Source organism: Peromyscus eremicus, chromosome 4 (assembly GCF_949786415.1).
Source record: "Peromyscus eremicus chromosome 4, PerEre_H2_v1, whole genome shotgun sequence".
Lineage (NCBI taxonomy): Eukaryota > Metazoa > Chordata > Mammalia > Rodentia > Cricetidae > Peromyscus > Peromyscus eremicus.
The window spans coordinates 151,655,706-151,675,629 of record NC_081419.1 but is presented as its reverse complement, the minus strand read 5'-3'; the positions used below and the strand labels follow the sequence as shown (position 1 = coordinate 151,675,629).

General features: G+C 49.0%; 1 protein-coding gene across 1 annotated transcript in view; it reads right to left on the bottom strand.

The window, feature by feature from the left end:
- The window catches only part of Ntsr1 (neurotensin receptor 1), a 44,662-nt gene extending 25,312 nt beyond the window's left edge, over window positions 1–19,350 (bottom strand). Inside the window, exon 1 of the mRNA XM_059259821.1 lies at window positions 18,634–19,350. Within this exon, the coding sequence (XP_059115804.1) occupies window positions 18,634–19,350 (717 nt within the window). The remainder of the gene's footprint in view (window positions 1–18,633) is intronic.
- Window positions 19,351–19,924: the final 574 nt, after the last annotated feature.

Genomic DNA, 19,924 nt, shown 5'->3' with positions numbered 1-19,924 from the left:
CCCCAGCTCCAAGGGATCCGACGTTCTCTTCTCACCTCTGAAGATCTATGGACACTTGGCATACACTCATATTGACACCACCAGGTCCAAGACTGCCAACAAAACTACATAGTCAAGATGGTGTGGTCAGCCATCAGACGGGAATAGAGAGCCCAGAAACTGACCCACACAGGACCTTGGCTCTCTGGCCAAGGCAGTATGTAGAGGGCAGGTCACCCCTGGACAACCATCTGTGAAAGGGCAGGATCTAGACCTTCCAAAAACTAATCAAAACTGATCGCAGATCTAAATATAAAGTTCAGGAAAATAAAGCAGGAGAAAAGTTGACCAGCCCTGTGTTTAGTAATGAATATTTACTAAGTTTTCTTAAGACAGGGTCTCATGTAGCCTCATATGCTCTGAGTTCACAATCCTTCTGTCTCTTCATCCCAAATGCTGGGATTACACGCGGAAGTCACCACAACCAGCTGGATTTTTAAATAGAAGGATGTTCCATGAAAGAAAATCCAATAAATTGGGCCTTATTAAAATTAACAATGCTATTAAAAGACAGCATGATATTGTAACACCTGTAATATCAGCATCAGAAGCCTGAGGCAGGAGGATGGCAAGCAGGAGGCCAGCACTAGCTATATCGTAAGACCCTGTCTCAGAAAACCAAAATAAAGATTAAGTAAGAAGAAACCTGGAAGGCAGTATTTGCAAAAGACACATATGATAGGCTGATTCAAAATATAAAAAACTCTTAAAAATAAATAAGAAAGCACACACAAAAAAAGGGCAGAAGTCTAATCAGGAACCTCAAGTAAGAAAACCCACATGGACAAAAATTTGTGTGAAGTGGTGCTGTGTGCTACACCTTACGGGACTCAAGGCCTTGATTATTAGCTCAACTCCACTGGGTTTGAACACTGGAGAGACACATCTGTGGTCATGTCTGTGAGTGTTTCTAGAGAGGTTTAACGGAGCAAAGAAATGTGGAGGGCACTTCTCAGGGTCTAGAGTGCTGGGCTGAATAAAAGAGGGGAAAAAAGAAGCAGTCTGAGTATCAGCAGATAAACTTTCTCCTTCTTGACTGCCGTACGATGTAACCAGCTGCCTTACATTCCTGCCACCGAATCTGCAGCACTCACTCTCACTGCTGTGCCTCCCTCACCGTGATGGGCCAGACCCGCAAACCATGAGCAAAATAAACCCTTCCTCCATTAAATTGCTTTTGGTTGCCGGGCAGTGGTGGTGCAAGCCTTTAATCCCAGCACTCAGGAGGCAGAGGCAGGCAGATCTCTGTGAGTTCGAGGCCAGCCTGGGCTACAGAGTGAGTTCCAGGAAAGGCACAAAACTACACACAGAAACCCTGTCTCGAAAAACAAACAAACAAACAAACAAACAAACAATTGCTTTTGGTCAGGAATTTGGTCACAGCAATGGGAAAAAGTAACTAATACAGCAATGGAATAAAACAGGAACGTCCTAAAACAACCCCCAAATCCCGATGAAGAGCACCTGGAGTGTTCATCAGTGCTGGGGGAAGGTGAAAGAGAGCAGCTGCTGTGGGAGACGGATGCGGTGTCTCGTACAACTAACGTATTTATAACGTAAGGTTCCATGATTGCATTCTTCGGTTTTTTACCCAAAGGAGCTGAAAGCTTACATTCACACAAAAACCTGCACAGATATGTTGGTAGAAGCTTTAGTCATAATTGCAACTGAGATGTTCTTCATTAACGGAACAATATGACATCTAATTCAGAGATACAAAGAAATGAGCTTCCAGGCCAGGAAAAGACTTGAAGGAGCCTTGAATGAGTATTAGTAAAGGAAAGAGGCTGGCCTGAAAGAGTGACTTGACTCCAGCTGTATGACCTGGGAAAGGAAATAAGGAGTTGGCTTAAAAATAAAAAATAAAAAAGGTTGGCCAGAGCTGAGGTAGGGATGGTGAACAGATGGAGCCCAGAGCACTGGGGGGCCGTATAGCTGTTATCCTTGATGGGGTACCATGCGTCTGTCCAGAGCCACAGACTGTGAAGCACCAAGGAGGAGTCCCAGTATGCACTGTCAATTCTGACTAATTTGTCAACACTTGTAAATTGTGACAATGTACCTCACAATGCAAGATCTTTCCAACAGAGGAAACTAACAGCTCTGTGTGTGTGTGTGTGTGTGTGTGTGTGTGTGTGTGTGTGTGTGTATGGGTGTGTGGGGTCATAATGAGACATTGTCTCAAACAAACAAATTACAAAACTGCTCTAAAAAGTGTCCATTAACAGTTGTAGCTCCTAAGGCTGGAGAGACGCTCAGCTCAGTGGTTAAGAGCACCAGCTGCTTTTCCAGAGGACCTAGGTTCTATTCCCGACACCAGTGTCTTACTGCCATCTGCAACTGCAGTTCCCAGGGACCTAACACCCTTCTCAGGCCTCCTCAGGCACGCATGCATGTGATGTACTGACATAAACGCACCCAAACACCTACACATAAAATAATTTTAAGAAGTCGTAACTCCCAACCGCTTAGTTTCCCACCTGAGCTCTTTTGGATTCTTCCAGCAGTGATGAGCATTCCAATTGTTCTCTGTCCTTGTGAGTATTATGTGCCAGGATTTGGTTTGTTGGGTTGTTTGGTTGCTACTTTGCAGATGTCTTATGGCCTGCGTGCATTTTACAAGGTCCCTGTTTTGTGAAACTCCCTTGTGGTCAGGCTCTTAGCTCAACTGGAGGTCCTTCCACCTGAGGCTGCCCTCAGTAATGTGTGCTTCTGAGGTATCTTCCCTCAAGCAAAAGGAGCCCCTAGCTCCCTGTATTTCCCGTGTTTCATCTCTCCTCAAGGGCTGGACACCTCAGTTCCTGTGTCTCCGTTTTGGTCTCTTTCCCAGCCTTCCTCATTGGAACCAGCTGCTTCAGAAATGGCAGTCCCTTCAGGGCCACAGCAGAAAGGCTGGTCACAGTGACCAGATAACAGGCCAGGGAAGGGACAGTTAAACTGTGTGTGTATTCAGAAATAACAGGCAACTCAGAGTGGACTTCCTCCTGGGTCTGGACAAGGCCCTGACATTCATCTCTCACTTTTGTGTATGTCTTTCTCTGGATCTAGTCAGAAGACTTGGGGTGGGCCAAGGAGGTCTTGGAGGGGTCCCCTACTAACTGGGCAGCTATGATTGCTTCAAAATAAATCCACCTGACTGTCTCAGTGTCTCCTAAAGACCCTTTGCCCTGAGTAAGGACCACTGAAGGCTGGTTCTGGGTGCAGGTGGCACGTGGCCATACTGACCAGGTGACCTGGTAGATTCAACTCCACTTCAACTGCCCCCAGATCTGCTTGGTAGAACTCCAGCTCCCTGGGACCACCCCCTGCCACGGCACAGTGTTCCTTTCACCCCCTTCTTCCTCTTTTTGAGCAAGACACAGAGGCATGTTCAGGTTGAGCATGTGCTGTCTTCTACAAAGCACTTGACCAGGGCTGTGGCAGCAGCTCTGAATGGACAGGCAATGAGACCACCACAGGGATGGAGAGATGGCTCAGAGGTTAAGAGCACTGGCTGCTCTCCCAGAGGTCCTGAGTTCAATTCCCAGCCACCACATAGTGGCTCACAACCATCTGAAATGAGATTTAGTGCCCTCTTCTGGCATGCAGGCAGAACACTGTATACATAATAAATAAATCTAAAAAAAAAAAAAAAAAATGAGACCACCACAGTTGATTTGCACCAAAAATCCACAGTTCTGAGGAAGGGACACCAAGGGATGAGCTCTTTCCATTTTTGAAAACAGAAGAATTCTTGGGACCAAGGCTGGTATATGTTGGAGATGAGGCTTTGCTCACTCACATGGTGGGCTTTCTGTTTGTCCGTCTGACAGAATGGATTCAGGCTGTGAGTACATTAAACACATGACAGGGGAGGAGGGAAGCCTGGGGTCCTTCTGAGAAGGCAGGGGCCAATGTGCATCTGGGGAAGGGAAGGTATATAAAGCTGGAGCTGCTCAAATCCTCTTATTGGGTCATAGATCAAACGCTGGGGTCATCAGTACCCTTAAAACACTTGCTTCCTTGCCTTCAGAGCAGACTCCTGTGTCCTCCCAAAACTCTTCCTTCTCTCCAGCACCCCTCAGTTCCTCGTAGGAACCTTGGGATGGGTGTACAGAGGCAGCCAAGGAGGGGAACGTGCATGGTCACTGCAATGCTAAGATTGGAGACTCAGATACTTCTCGGTAGCTTCACAAGGAGCGGTGCTGGCATTTAGACCTGTCTGCTGGCTGGGTCTTGTCTCTGAGGAAGGAGGCCCATAGTTCCAGGGAACACCCTGTTTATTTCCAGCATTCACTCCTCACTAAACCCTAATACTTGAACCTACTTGTTCCCTAAGGAATCCAGTTTCCTGATGGACTAGGAGGACAGACACATGTACCACTGTATCTATTGTTCAACAGTCCCAGTGCTGATGGGCCACACTCAAAGCTGGGCAAGCGCAGCCTGGCTTAGAAGTATCTTACAGGGTCTGTCCCATACTCAAAACAGGCAGCAGGGAGCTGGCCTTGTCCTTGTCTTCCCATTATTTGTGGCCCTGCGTGGCTGACAAACAGCGAGGTAGTGAGGAAAGCTGGGGTGCTTCTGGGTGGAGCAGGCCTGCAGGTGCCCTGACAGCAGGCTTCCTGGGTAAACTGCAGGCAGGCGGCTAGCATGGGGTCCATTGCCCAGGGAGAGCAGAGCTGGGTCCCAAGGGCGCCTCCCCAGGTTCTTTCTTAAGTAGTCTGTCCTCTATGGTGATATTTTATTTGTACTAAAATGTGATTTTATTTGTATGTTAATAAATAAAGTTGCCCAGGGGTCAGAGCTAATAGCAAGCCATAGCAGAGCTGTGGCACACGCCTTTAATCCCAGCACTTGGTAGGCAGAACTAGGTAGATCTCTGTGTGGTCAAGGATACAGCCAGCATTGGAGACACACGCCTTTAATCTCAATACCAACCATAGAAGACCTGGAGGTCTGTACAGACAGGCAGTGACGAGGCGGTCATGTGGTTGGGTTTACAACCAATGAGAAGGCAGAACAGAAAGTCTATATAAAGACAAACACACAGGAAATAGGTCTCTCTTGGCTGAAGAGGCTAGCTGCAGCAGACGGGTAAGGCTCTTATCTCTGATCTCTTGGCTTTCTTCTTTGCATTGGTTCTGTTTCTTATTTTAATAAGACGGTTGGTTACATCTACAGTCCTCCTTGCTTTCAACTCTGACAGGACCCTTTTTAAGGCAGGAGGAATGAACCCGAGCATCACTTACTGGTAGCTCCCTCAACAGGAACCTGCCTTTCAAGCTCCTTAGAACCCAAGACTCCAAGGCAAGCCTCCAGGTAGATTTATTTCCTCCACTTCCTGTGCTCAGATTTTGTTTTGTTTTGATTTTTGAGACTTGCTATGTAGTCCTGTGCTTGAGTTTTGGCTGTCTACAAGGCAACCCTGCTGACAATTTTGGCCAGCATCAGAGGGGCCCACCAGGATACCCATTTGTTTTGTGAATTAGTTACAAAGGTCAAGGAAGAATGCCATCAGAACTCAGTGGGAGGACGTGGGAAGAGCTGAAATGTGTTCCAGTGTCAATCACAGCCACTCACCCTCTGCTGGGTAGTGCTGCAATGGTCAGGTCCTAGGCCAGAGTGCAAATTGGGCAGGCCTATTTTAGCTACTCAGAACACATTGCTGCAGCCTTGTTCCACAACAGGAACAGGACAGTGAGTCTCTTGAGGTGTCACAAGGCCCAGGAGGCAGGTGGAACTTGATTTGTGGGTAAAAGGAAGAGTCTCCAGCCTCCTGATCAGGGCCAGTTGCTCTGCCACATCCTCCTAGGGCCTGGCCCTCTAGCCAGTGCCTGAGGATACCCTGAAGCTGAGCAGCCCTACCACAGCTGGTCCTCATTTCTTGCTCTTTCTGGGCTCCCCCAGATCCTGAGGTGATGCTTACAGTAGGAATTGAACCTAGTAATGTTCAGCACTGCTGGCCCTCAGTATCCTCATAGTGGCACCTTCATGGACCTGGGCCCTAGCAGGGATTCTCTAGAACATGCTTCAAGTTACAAGACAGCAGTAGCCAATAGATAAGACTCAAGCCATGGATCTGCAGCAGTGACAACCTGCTGTGCTATCACCAGATCAGTATGCTCCTGAAATTGCTATACTATGGGACAGGATTCTACTGGAATCAGCAAGCACATCCCCCTTAGCAACTAGAAAAGTCTGTGACCAGGCAGGTAGGGCAGCTGGTCAAGTTGAAGGGAGTCCTTTCCACAGTGTGGGTAGCGATGGAATCCAGAGGCAGCTGTGGGGAGTTAATACATACAGCATTTGGGGAAGAGGCAGCCAATGGAGGAGCTGGCCTGCCTTCTCCTGGGAACCTCGCTGGCACGTATCTAGGAATCCAGCAAGAGTAATGTCTCAGCATGGAATGGGACAGAGCAGCAGATAATGGGGCTGTTTCAGCCCTGAGGTCACCCTGAAGGCAGAGGCTATGCATGAGATGGGATCACACCCTGCCCTCCCTGTGTCCCACCTTGCCCTGGCTCGAGATCTCACCTTGCTGACACCTTAGGAAACATCTTCAACAACTGTGGACTGGGGTGGGCATTTTTGAGGCTGCATTCAGATCCTTCTGGTTTGTTTTTATCTTCCCGTTATCAAAGTTCCCAGTGTACTGGTTAGGCTTAGCTCAAGAAACAGCATTGGCTGTGCCCTGGGACCAGAAAGACCAGACCTTGAATCCAGTCTCTGGCCTCTTTTTAAGGTATACTGAGATAACACGATGGTGGCAGTGTGTGTGTGTGTGTGTGTGTGTGTGTGTGTGTGTGTGTGTGTGTTCAACCTCTCAACCTATGAATACAGCCTTATTTGGGAAAAGTGTTTCTGCAAAATATAAAATCAGATTTAGATGCAATTGTCCTGGTTCAGGGTGGGTCCAAAATCCCATGATAAATGTTGCTAGAGGGCAGATATACAGATGGAATGAAGACCAGTGAGACCGAAGGGATGTGGCCATGAGTGAAGGACACTTGAGTCCATCATGGCTGGAAGAAGAGGAGGGAGCCTCCTGAGCCCCTAGAGGAAACATGGCCCTGAGACACACCTCTGGTCTCTGTGGTCATAAGAGAATATATTTGCATAATTGTGAGTCATTGGCATCAGGCCCTGGGTTACGGCGGCCACAGATCTCAGGCACGCTCTCAAAGCAGTTAAAAGCACGAACATCCAGCCCTGATGGTTTTCTCTAGAAGCTCTGTGAGCACCGCCTGGCTGATCTGCCACAAACACAGGTATTTTTAATACATTAGACGGCTCCTTTTAAACAAGCTGTCAGGAAAATTAATTGCAGGAAGTTTAACAGGCGCTAACATGCCTAAGAGCCCTGCAATTACCGGCTTCCAGTCTGCAGGCACATTTGACAGCTTGGGGGCCCTAGGGGTGTCTGGCTGCTCCAGAAATGTTTTCTTCTGCCAGGGTGCCTGACCTGACCCCAGATTACTGCTCCAGCATCTGAGTGGATTCTGGAGTCTCTAAGGTGCAGAGCGCCTGATGAACCTCCTCTACTTGGGTCGGAACTGCAGGGCTCCAAGTCAGGATCTGTTACACGGCACACCACGAGCTTCATCTTCTGGAATTCAGCTCAGCCCTCATGAGGGAAAGTCCTTTGGGAGTATCGTCCATCTCAGCAAAATGGATGCTGAGGCTAGGCAAAGCCTGGGGTCTCAAACTTGTATGAGGTCTACAGGGACAGAGGGGACTTTCTGGTCATTTGTTCCTGTCCCCAAAAGCACAGCTGGTACAGGAACTATGGCGGGGCGCCTTTGTCAGGCTCCCCCCTGTTTCTCCCTGTTCTCCTAAGCAACACTGGTGTCTCACTCGTGACCTGCTGTCATAGGAAGACCCCTCTAAGGACCACGCAGGAGTTGACAGGCCTTCAAAGCTGGCCTCATATTCATACAAATGCCTTTCCTGAGTGTGGTTCTGGACTCAGAATCATCAGTAGAACAGGAAATACAGAGGCAGTGTCAGGGGCTCTTGGCTTGAATGCAGTCAAGACAGGGGAGCTTCAGGTGGCTGAGTCTGAAGGTCCGGCCTACCTTGTTTTTTTATGTCTTCAAAGGTTCTTGGCAGAGGCCAGCAGCTGCAGGCCTGCCATGAGCTGGGCGAAGGGTCCTGGAGGTGGGTCCTAGAGGGCTATGAGCTGGGTGAGGTGACTCCTCCTTGTCCCTAGGCAATAAACCTGACTCTGGACAGTTGCTTCCTACTGTGCATATCCTGCCTACAGCAGACAGGTTTATAAACAAGCTAGTCCCACCTGGATCCAGACCAGCTCTAAAGCCTGGATGTCTGGCGCTCAGCTTCCCGAATGACACGACCCAGATGTGCTTTGCACCACTCTCCTTGACCCTCAGGAGCTGGGGATTGTGTGGCTTTACTGAACTCTTGGAAATTATGTGCTGGACCAACGGCTGGCTGTGAGTGTTTACATCTTAACAGTTCCCAGGGAGAGATTATTTCCAAACAGCTCCTGGGCTCTCTGAACCTCTCAGAGGGGCTGAAAGTGTGGCATCTTTAAAGAGAAGCACCATTTTGAGTTACAAGAAAACAAAGCTCTCCCAAGAATGCTCTTAACCTTTAAATACACCAAAGGAGAGTTACTGGAATTTACAATAAATTCACCTTTTCACAGACAACTGGCTAAACGTGTTGAAATCCAAACAATTCTGCTCTTTTCATAAGCCTTAGTGTAAGACTTGCTGAACGTTTGTCGAGTAACTACCTCCCTTTGTTATGTCCTCTTTACAACATTGTTGTAATAATTCCTTCAAGCCAAAGTTTTGCATCTTAGCTGCCTGGGATATTTGTGGATGTAGGCAATGTTTAAAGTCAGGAGAAAGCTTTCGCTTGCGATACTAGACAAACTCCGCTGCTATAAACAGCCATAAACCATCACCGGGTGCCTAAGGCCCTGTGTTCTGACAGGCTGCGGACTGCTCCCAGCACCAGAGCTCTTTACCAGTCCTCTCTGGAGATGCTTTTGTGATGGAGTCTCTGGGAGCCGGAGTCTTTGTTAGGACAGCTCCTTAAGCTGGTGAGGCCAAGTTCAGGGACTGGGCTGTGAATCCACACAAGGCTTCTCTGTGGGTTCTGTGCTGGTAGGGCTAGGTGCAGACAGAACATGGAAGGCCTGGAGAACAAAGCCAGAGGAGAGGGGCTGTTCCCATACTGATCTTCCAGCAGAGGATCACCTACACCTTACCCTAACAGGTTGAAGCAACCCCCGCCCCCTGTCAGTGTGTGTGTGTGTGTGTGTGTGTGTGTGTGTGTGTGTGTGTGTATGTGTGTGTGTATGTGTGTACGTGTGTGTGTGTGTGTTGTATGTGTGTGTGTGTGTATGTGTGTGTTGTATGTGTGTGTGTATGTGTGTGTGTATGTGTGTGTGTGTATGTGTGTATGTGTGTGTGTGGTGTGTGTGTGTGTGTGTGTGTGTGTGTGTGTGTGTGTGTATGGTCCTCTTCCACTCAGCATAGCATCAAATACAGCCTGAGTGATCTGAGGATGCTCTACCAGCCATGGAGCCTCTTGCTTGAGCAGAAATCAGATCCTTTAAAGGAATGTAACAGAATCCAGAACCTTGTAATGTGTCATCTGCAGTGTTTATTATCAATTAAAAGACTATCAGATATGTAAAGAAATAGGAAGAAGTGGCCCACTGATAAGAAGAAGTCACACGACACAGACCACAGGTAGACCAATGATAAGTGGGAGGCGTCTGTATGACTCATCACAGTTCAGTGTTTACCAGATTCTGTGGGTTGAGGATGTGCAGGGATGGCCTACTAAGGTGTTCACCTCTGCGCCACAAGGGTGACTCTGGAAAGCCAGCAGAGATGAGATGGAAGACTCTGGCTTCCTCGACAGAGGATGGAGAAAAGGAGCCCTCGAAACTGAGGATCATGGGAAGAAATCTGAGAAGAGATAGAAAGGGACCCACTGAAGCTGTGTCTGACCCAACATGAGTCCTGGGGTTGTCCTTGAATGGCATAGTCATGTAATTCACAGTAAAGGGCTTGAGACCTGAGCCACAGCCATGAACCAAGATTAGGGTGAATGTTCAGGTGACTAAGGACTTAGTAGTGGTACTGATGTTGGCACTACCACCAACAGATGGTATAGCCAAAGACGTAGCTCTCACTGGACTGCCTGCCCACCTCAAGAAAAACACCAGCATTCTCAAGGGGTTAACATAACCCAAAATACCATAACAAAGTTTAAAATGCTCAGGAAACAATCCAAAGTTACCATTGAAAGATCCAGGAATACGACTCACTCCTAAGGAAAAGACAATCATTAGATCCGTCCATGGGATTTGTTACAGTCACAATGACAGCCCATTAAGAAAAACAAAACCAAAACCAAAAAACTCTTTCTTCCCTGGGTGAAGACCTAACATTCACCTGGGTCTGCTCAATCATCTAAGCAAGGTGGGCTCACCTTAAACTATGCTAAAGAGATAGGAGGAATAATTTTCCCTTTAAGGGGATACTGTACTTCCTGCTTCCAGAATTCCCCGATGTAGTCCCTCTGAGTCACCATGAGGTCCAGCTGAATCATCTCACTTTTCTGAAGCCTGAATCCGAAAGGCACCCCCCCCCACCCCCGCCTTTTCTGTCTCTTTCTGATGCTGGCCAGAACCTACGTATGTTTTCTGACACTTTGGGTCCCTTTGCTCTTTCTCTAAAGCCCCCACCCCACCCCCACGTTCTGTGGCCATGTGTCTGTTGTGTGTCTGACTCCCACAGCAGCTTAAATGGCTTTTTTTCCTCCATTCTTCTTCAGGCAGCTACTGAGATTTATATCACACCTGCCCTGGGAGTTTTTCCTTTTAAACTTTAATAAAATCATCCTTGAGCTTCTGTTTGAATCCATTCTTCAATTCTTTTGTTAGTGAGACTAAGAATCCGAAGAGAGGGTCTCGATGTCTCCTGTATCATCCGGTGACCACAGAGGGACCTAAAAGTTCCAGGAACAGGATGGTCCAAAGGAAGGAAGACCAAGGCTTTAGGAGGCACGAGGACTCGCATGGTGTATCTCTGGGAAGGTGGGGCAGGAGGATATACATTCGAGCATGGCCTGGGCTATACATGCAATAAGATCTTATGTCAAGACAAGAACAAAACAAAGCAAGCATGTGATCATGTACCTTGAGGTGCCAAACTCTGTGAAATGAACGGGAAAATAAGGGCTACATAAAAAAGAAAGACTGTATTACAAGACCAACTAAAACCTTAGAGGTAAATTAAACACCAGCAAAAAGCATTGGCACTTACAGAATAATCTGCTGCTAACAGAACATTCTGCCTGTTTTGCGCAACATCTACCAATGTTGACTATTATCCTGGGTATAAAACAGTCTCCAACAAACTAAATTTATATCGTATGAGCATATTCTCCTAAACCAATAGGATTGAGTTGTAAATGGATACAGTACAATCACATCTGGGAAGATGTCAGAGCATCTAGAAGCAAAAACACTTCTAAACAACCTGAAGGTCAAAAAGGGAGTCTTAACGAAAATAAGAAAATATTTGAAGGAGAAAGTCTCAAAACAATAATAACAACAACAACAAAAACCAAACCCAACGCTCGAGATGCTACTAAAGCAATACTTCAGAGGAATTTTGTAGCATTAGTTATTTATACATGAAATAATGAAGTTCGTGCTGCGATGTGATGGCACATGCCCTTATTTCCAGCACTGGGGAGGCAGAGGCAGGTGGACCTCTGAGTTCAAGGCCAGCCTGATCTACAGAGTGAGTTACAGGACAAACAGGGCTACACAGAGAAACCCTGTCTCAAAAAAACCACCACCACCACCATATATAATAAAGTTCTTAAACCACCAATCTAAATTTTTACCATAAGAAGTCTAGACTGATAAATGGGGTGGGGAGGTTTACACTGTAATCCTGGGTTAAGGCAGGAGGATTGCTGCAGGTGTGAGGTCAGCCTGGGCTATGGAGTGAGACCCTCTTTCAGAAAAACAAAACAAGAAAAGCAGTCCATCGGTCCAGGGAAAGAAGAACAAATTAAACTCAAAGGAAACAGACTTAAGAAATGAAAAAAAAATTATATAAATTAAATTGGAGACACAACAGGGAAACCGGAAGTTGTTATGTGTATGAGTGTTTGCCTCAATGTGTGCCTGCCTGTGCACCACTTCCTCACGATGCGTACAGCGCCGAAGGAGTCCAGAGGCCATGCCAGATCCCCTAGGACTGAGTTACAGGTAGTTGTGAGCTGCTATGTGGGTGCTGGGAACTGAATCTCAGAACTCTGGACCAGCTGCCAGTGCTCTTAACCACGGAGCCATTTCTCTAGTCTTGGAAGTTGATTTTTTTCTTTAAAAATTTCTATTTACTTTCATTGGTGTTTTGCTTGCATGTATGTCTGTGCGAAGGTGTCGGATCCCCTGGAACTGGAGCTACAGATATTTGTGAGCTGCCATGTGGGTGAGAGAGAGGAAGAAGAAGAGGAGGAGGAGGAAGTAGAGGAAGAGAAAAGGGGGGGAAGAGAGAGAGAGAGAGAGAGAGAGAGAGAGAGAGAGAGAGAGAGAGAGAGAGAGAGATTGATTATGGGTCTGGCGTCAGGCCTTTGTTTGCTCTCTCCTAGCCCCAGCCTAAGCTTCTCTTCTGGAATAATGGAATAAGGCAGCTGCTTCCTCACTACTCTTACTGTCCCAACATTGTTTCCTGAAAGGCAGAAAGACAGATTTGCACCCTTAAAACATTCCGCCTCCATTCTGTTCTGCTGGGAAGCCCGCTGCTGCTCATTTCCTGGAGTAAAAGCCACAGCGTCATCTGTCCATTAACGCTCCTGGCTCCAGCCACTCCAGCTTCCTCCCAATTCCTCAGCACACACAGCACACATCTGTCCCAGACTCTTTGTGCTTGTCCTTCCCTCTTCCTTGACACTGCACACCACTTCCTGGCAGCCCACAAGAGGCCTTCTCTGACCTACTAATCTGTGTCCCCATCTTAACTCCTCCACACTTTCAGAGCAGGATTCCTCAGAATAAGCTGCTGGAGAAACCTGGTCCTGGACTCTGCCTCAGACAGCAAGTATCTCTCAAAGGAGGTAAATAGATGCTGGCCAGCTGGCTGTGTTCCCTGACCTAGTGTCGTGTGAACCGTGTGGGGTGTCAAAGATGGATGATGGAACTGCTCTCAGGCTCCGGTAAAGAAAGCGTCGTAGGAGTAATAGTGTCATGTGTTCTACAAAGAGGCCTCACCTGCCGATGAATCTGCTGTATCTTTGTTGTTCCGTGGAGTGGAGGGAATCCTGCATGTTGTGAATTGAGAGCTATTCTAGTCCCTGGCAATTGCAAGTGTCTAATATGAACTAACTCATCCACCGTTGCCACGCGAGGAAACGAAGTGCCCGGGGTCCTGTAGCTGTTCATCTATAGAGTGGAGATTTGAACCCAGCTCCAGACTGCTGCTCTATGGTGTCCCCTAAACTGCTGGAGTATCTGCCAAGTCACTAACTGTGTCTGGTTTTCCTTCCAAACCGGCCCTGGCACTGACGAAGTGTCCTCCAAAGGACACAGGTGTCCGGCTTAAGAAGGTAGAGGGTCCTTTCAACTTGGCCAATCCAATCAAAGCCCTGTTCGACTTTGCGTTCTGTGTCTGTGATAAAACACTGACTGATAGCAACTTAGTGCACAAAGGCTTTGAGAATCTTTCTCTCTTTCCTGTGAACACAAACAGCTAGAAAATCACACAAGAAGCCGGGCGGTGGTGGCGCACGCCTTTAATCCCAGCACTCGGGAGGCAGAGCCAGGCGGATCTCTGTGAGTTCGAGGCCAGCCTGGGCTACCAAGTGAGTTCCAGGAAAGGCGCAAAGCTACACAGAGAAACCTTGTCTCGAAAAAAAAACCAAAAAAAAAAAAAAAAAAAAAAAAAAGAAAAGAAAATCACACAAGGTTGTAGAACAGACAGACCTCCAACCCTGGTGTATGTTCTGATGTGATGGCAGTGTCCGCCATGTCAGGCTAGCCCTGGGGCCTCACTGTTTGAATGTGATCATGGGAGCATCTCTGTCACATTATCAGACTTGATCAACCAGAGTCCCTGCCTCCCAGTACAACATATTGAGACTATGACATGAGGCTCAGAGAACAACCCCACTGTCCTTGGCACCCTGCAACAGGGTGGCAGATGAAGGCCTTGAGGATGAACAGTCTTCAAGAAAATTATCAGTCTGAAGATAAGGCCTATGAGCCCAGCACTTGGATATTACAGGAACTACATGTACAGCCCCTGAGCTGCTGTGGAGAACGCTTTTTCCTCCAGGAAAAAGCTCCCTTCTCTTTGCTCATCTCCCAGAGACACTGACCCTTATGCCCAGCAGAAGCACCAACAGTCAGATGGATACATTGGACAAGTGCTCTCTCAAAGTCACCGGATTGACATGACTATACGACCCTGTCCCTGTTGCTTTCTGAGAAGCAAGGTCCCAGTGTGGCCCCCACCTGGATTGTCTGCATGTCTCCATCCTTCATGTTCTGCCTTGCTAGGCCAGGCCAGCAACAAGGACAGATCTCCCTGTTCTCAAGGTGAGGGTTACCTCCTCCTGGGAGACCATCTCAGTCTCCCTTGCTCCCCATAGCCTTAGAACCTTCCCGTGATGCTCAGTTACAGTCTATAGTCTGAACACCAGATTTCATAAACCAAGTTCTACCCCACCCCACTCTAGTCCTCTCTGACCAGGTTTTCCTAGATAGCCCAGTCTTAGTCTCCTGAGAGCTGAGATTACAGATATGCACCACTATGTCCAGCAATATATAGCATGTTGCTGGGCTTTTAAAAGCTTTGACCAGGGGTTGGAGAGATGGCTCAGTGGTTAAGAATGCCTCCTACATCAGGCGGCTCACAGCCCTGTAACTCCAGCTCCAGGGTACAACCACACACAACCTCACATACACATTAGTAAAATAGTTATTATTAATAATAATAATAATAATAATAATAATAATAATAAAACTTCAATCATCAGGCTGGGCATGGTGGCACAAGCCTTTAATCCCAGCACTCAGGAAGCAGAGGCAGGTGGATCTCAGTGAGTTTAAGGACAGCCTGGTCTACAGAGCAAGTTCCAGGACAACCAGAGTAACATAGCAAAACCCTGTCTCAAAAAACAAAACAAAAGAACCTTTAATCACCAGGATGGCAAGACTGCTCAGTTGGGTAAAAGTGCCCACTGCGCAAACCAGACAACTTGTGTGTGACTCCTGGGCCTCACAGTGGAAGGAGAGAGCCGACTCCTCAAAGTTATTTTCTGAACTCCACGTGCATATACCTTCACTTGAGTGTGTGCGAGCATACACACAGTAATTAAAAAACAACAAACTTTGATCATGAAACATTGCAAGTATATAAAAGAGATTAATACCCAATGTTCACTATTGCTTCACCTACACATACCTGTGACCTTTTCCCCAGACTGTGTTTCTGTAAACTATTGGAACCAGTTTTCCTCTTTGTGGAGTCAACGTGCTTCTCTTTTCCTAGTCATCCCTGACCAGCCCGGGTGCTCCCCACATCACCTTGCAATCGATCTGCTGTAGATTTCAGGTGGTGGCTGTAGGCACCACCTCTCCCTGTGTGGAGTGTAGCCTCTCCTGCCCTGGGGAGAGAGAATGCACTCTATCCAGCAATGATGCCGCATCTAAAGTTGGGTCTGACTACAAAAGGAATACTTCCATTTTCACTGGAAAAGAGGCATTCAAGGATAACGGAGTGATTGGGAATTGGGGAGGATGGACACAGTCCATGGACTCACCTTCCTTCCCCATGTGTGCATATTCAGTACCTGTCCAGTACCTGGACACGTGGACACAGGACTTATATAAGCTATAGTCTGGGATACAAGCCTCAAGGTCAGCAACAGAGAACTACAAGACAGTTATAGAGCAGGTCAGAGCAGGGAGCAGGAGCAGGACAGTTATAGGTCAGAGCAGGAAGCTGGCCTGAGTGGCATCAGGGCCACATATGGCTCAGGATTGGGCAGGGACATGTAACAGTCTTGGGGCACACTTGGACACCATGAAGTCCCCAGCTCTTCCTCCTGTCACTGGTATAGAGGCAGGTCTCAAGCCTTTGGGAGAAGCTGGGTACCAGGCTTCACCTGCTGTTTTGCTTCTTCCACTGCTTGCCCAGCCCCACCCCGTCCTGCTACACCCCAAACACGTGCCCTCCAAACAGTGACTGTTCTCAGTTGCTCAGAAGCTTTACCGCCTAACTATCAGCTCATTTTTGAATCATTCTGATTTACAAGTGCCTGAGATGGAATCCTTTAAGTGTGCAGAGTAGTCAGTCCTCACAGCAGGTGCTAAGGCAGGGAGATGTCCTGTATGGAAAGAGGCCAACAGGTCAATACTTCCAAATATGGCCATCAGGATGGAGACATGGGATGGCTAGCCCTGACTGGGGACTCAGTAGAGCAGAAGCTATCCATTCAGATCTGCTTCAGGTACCCAGACATCCTGGTGGGCACCACAAACCCCACAACCCCAGGAAACAAAACACATCTTCAGATGGTGGATAGTGGTGCAGGAGGGATGAGGGAGGAATGGTATCATCAAGTACCCAGAAGAGCTTGTGTTCCCAGCCAGAGAGGCCTGGTCAACTGTTACTATCAGATGGACAAAGAACATGCTGTAATCAGTCACTCCAAGAATGAGGCTGAGTCTTCTAAGGAAAAATGGAAGCCCCCGTTCTCCAGGGGCTCGTACGAAGGCAGCCAGCAGGCACTTAATAAACTCTCAGCCAACACCATGACAGCTACAGAGAGGAGCCTGGCCTAGGGCAGGTGCTCAACAAGCATTACTGATGGACAATGACCAGGATGCTGTCAAACGGGCCCTGAAGCTGCCAAGCAATGACAAGTCCCCTACATCAGAGCTTTGGGAGGGAGGAGACACCCTGTCATATGGGGATCCAGTTCTGTGGCTCCAACGGGTTCTGCAGGAACCTCAGAAGATAAGGGTGAGTTGTGCTTGCCTCTTGCTGAGGCCCTACAGGTGGAGAGGCTGCTGTCCCCAGGTCCCCCTTCCCACAAAATTGTTTAAAGACAGGAGCTTGAAGGAAGAAACAAGCCTCAAAGGAAGTGAGAAGCCATGGCGATTACCCACTGTTCACCACACAAAGCACCTATTGAATACGAACACCCACCAAGTGTGCTTGTCTCAAGGCGCAGGATCTTGATAGAGAAGCTGGGCACTGACTTACCCCTGCTAAAAGCAGCATCTCAGGAGGGACCCCATACAGGGACACTTGTAGCACAAGTGTATTTCTGGCCCCATGGCCCACCTCAGAGAAGACCTGTTGAGTTAAATACTGCCTGGAGTTGGAATGCCGATTACAACCCACCCAGCATTGCTAGTTTCTGGGTGGCACCTGAACATACCATGTGGCTTCTAAAGTGACCATGGGATCCTGCTGGGAGGCTGTGGGAGGCTCTGCATGGCTTGGTGAGGAAAGTGACAGACATATGGGCCCTGGAGGCCCCTCTAACGTGGCAGGACCCCCGTCCAGACTGTCTCATTCTCTGCCTTCTTTGCCCACCCTGAGGTGAAGGAGAACCCTCCCTGTACCTCCATGGTTGTCCAGGGTCTGGGGCCAAGAAATTATTCAAATCATAATTATTTCCTTTTTTTTCTTTTTTCTTGTTTTCCAGACAGGGTCTCACTATGTAGCCTAGGCTCACCTCAAACTGGTAAGCCTCATGCTTTAGCATCTGGATGTCGGCACTACAATGCTTAAAGTGTTATTTCTGCTCCAGCTTCCCCTGCGGATACCCTCCTCAATCTTACTTGCCTCACCACACCCAGACACCCCAGACTGCTCTGCAGACACATTATCGGTAGCAGCAACAAGGGCACTGCCTGAAGTGCTTCGGCACCCTGGGGACCTGGGAACCCCTCTCCTAGCTCTCTCGTCAATGTTATGACCATTTCGTTTCTCAGATGGGTAAACTACAACTCGGCTAAGGACATGTCCAAGGTTAAAGCTCCAACTCCTGGGTTTGGGTCCAGGAGAGGCAACCAGAAGGCATTGGGGTGGGGAGTATCCTGGGGGTCAGACATTGTAACCTCTTGAAAGGCTGATGACAGCCTCCTCCCCTGAGAGTGCCCTCATATTGCAGTAGACAGAGGGAAGTCACTGCTGGGGCTCAAGCCCCCTTCAACAGGAGGGGAAGAAGTTGGGTGGGGCAGGCAACTGCCAGTGAAGTTAAGGAAGAAGGGATGAGCTGCTGGAGGTGTTCTGCCCCTTCCCTGCCTCCTAGGAGCAGCCTTACTGAGCTCTGTCAGTACTCAGGATGATGTCACCTGGGCTTACTTTGAGACAAGGGAGAAGAAAGTGCTGCTGAGGTACAGTTCTTTCCACAAGGCAACACTGCTGTGTCTCCCCGGGTGGTGCCTTGACTCACTGGGGCCTCTAAGGTGACACTGCTAAAAAGTCTCTGTGTGGCTCCAATGGAAAGAAACAGTCAGATATCTGGGAACAGTGGCTGCCCTGGTATGCTCTCTAATGTGGCATAGCACACAATCCCCACTTAAGACACTCTTACCTGGATGACGACCTTGACTGTGGCCGTGTCCACAATGGGTGTGCACACTAAGCCACCAGGGTGCTGGCCATCGGCACTGCGGTTCTGTAGGCCCATGGTGAAGAGCATGGGCACAGCTAGCAACCCCGAGGCTAGCCATATGGCACTGATGAATTTCTTGGTGCGGCTGCGGGACATGAGGGTCTTGGCCTTGAAGGGATGGCAGATGGCCAAGTACCGCTCCACACTCAGGCTGGCCACATTGAGGGCTGTGGCATAGGTGCAGGCATCACGCAGGAAATAGTAGCCACGGCAGCCGGCATCCCCAAAGGCCCAGGGATGGTGCACCCAGATAAAGTTGTACAGCTCCACGGGCATGGCCAGCAGCAGGATGAGCAAGTCGGACAGTGCCAGGCTGCCCAGGTGGTAATGCACAGTGCTCTGCAAGCTCTGCAGAGACTTCTTCCTTGCCAGAGTGAAGGCTGTCACTGAGTTGCCCACAGTGCCCACCACAAAGAGCGCCAGGTATACGGTGGTCACCAGCACCTTGGAATAGATATCAGTGTTCACGTCCAGGTCGCTGTTGGGCGCTGCCAGGACGGATTCCGAGCTGTTGCCAGAGGCATTGCCCAAGCCGAGCGCCAAGAGCATCGCCTCCAGTCCTGATTGCGGCCAAGGGAAGGGCTGGGCGCCGGGTTCACCAGGGGCGCCCTGCGGCGTGGAGCTGTTGAGGCGCATGGTGGGCGCCGGGTGCGTGGCTTTGTCCTGCACCTCTGCGGGTGAAAGTTCCTCTGGGGCAGGTGAGGAGGTGTCCAGAGGAGAGAGTGCAGAAGCTAAGGGGGGCGTGCCGTCCAGCAGCGAAGCGCGAGATCCTGACTATCCTGGGAGCTCTGGGGCTCGCGACGTGCTGTCTCCGGGATCCACTCTCCTTTCTCCTCCAGAGTCTGGGATCTGCGTTCTGGCTCCGCTCTTCCTCGGTCCCAGACTGGAGCTGCTTCGACCTGCAGATTCTATGTGGTTGGTTCTCTGAATGCCTGGGTGGCAGCAATGTCCTCAGGACGGAGACCCTGCTGGCTTGTGCTTAGTCAGACGATCCTGTGGCGCAGAGCGGAGCGCACGCACGGCTGCTCAGCGTGCTCACCCTCGTTCTCCCTCTTCTGCTTCGAGCTCTCCCCGCACCCCGACTTCGCACACCTCCTGCTGCGCCGGAGCCTGCGGGGCTCCTCGCGCCTTCACTGAGCTGGCGGCTGCGCGGCGCGCCCTGAGTGGAGGAGGGAGTTGGAGAGGCAGAGAGGCGGCCCCAGCCACCGTC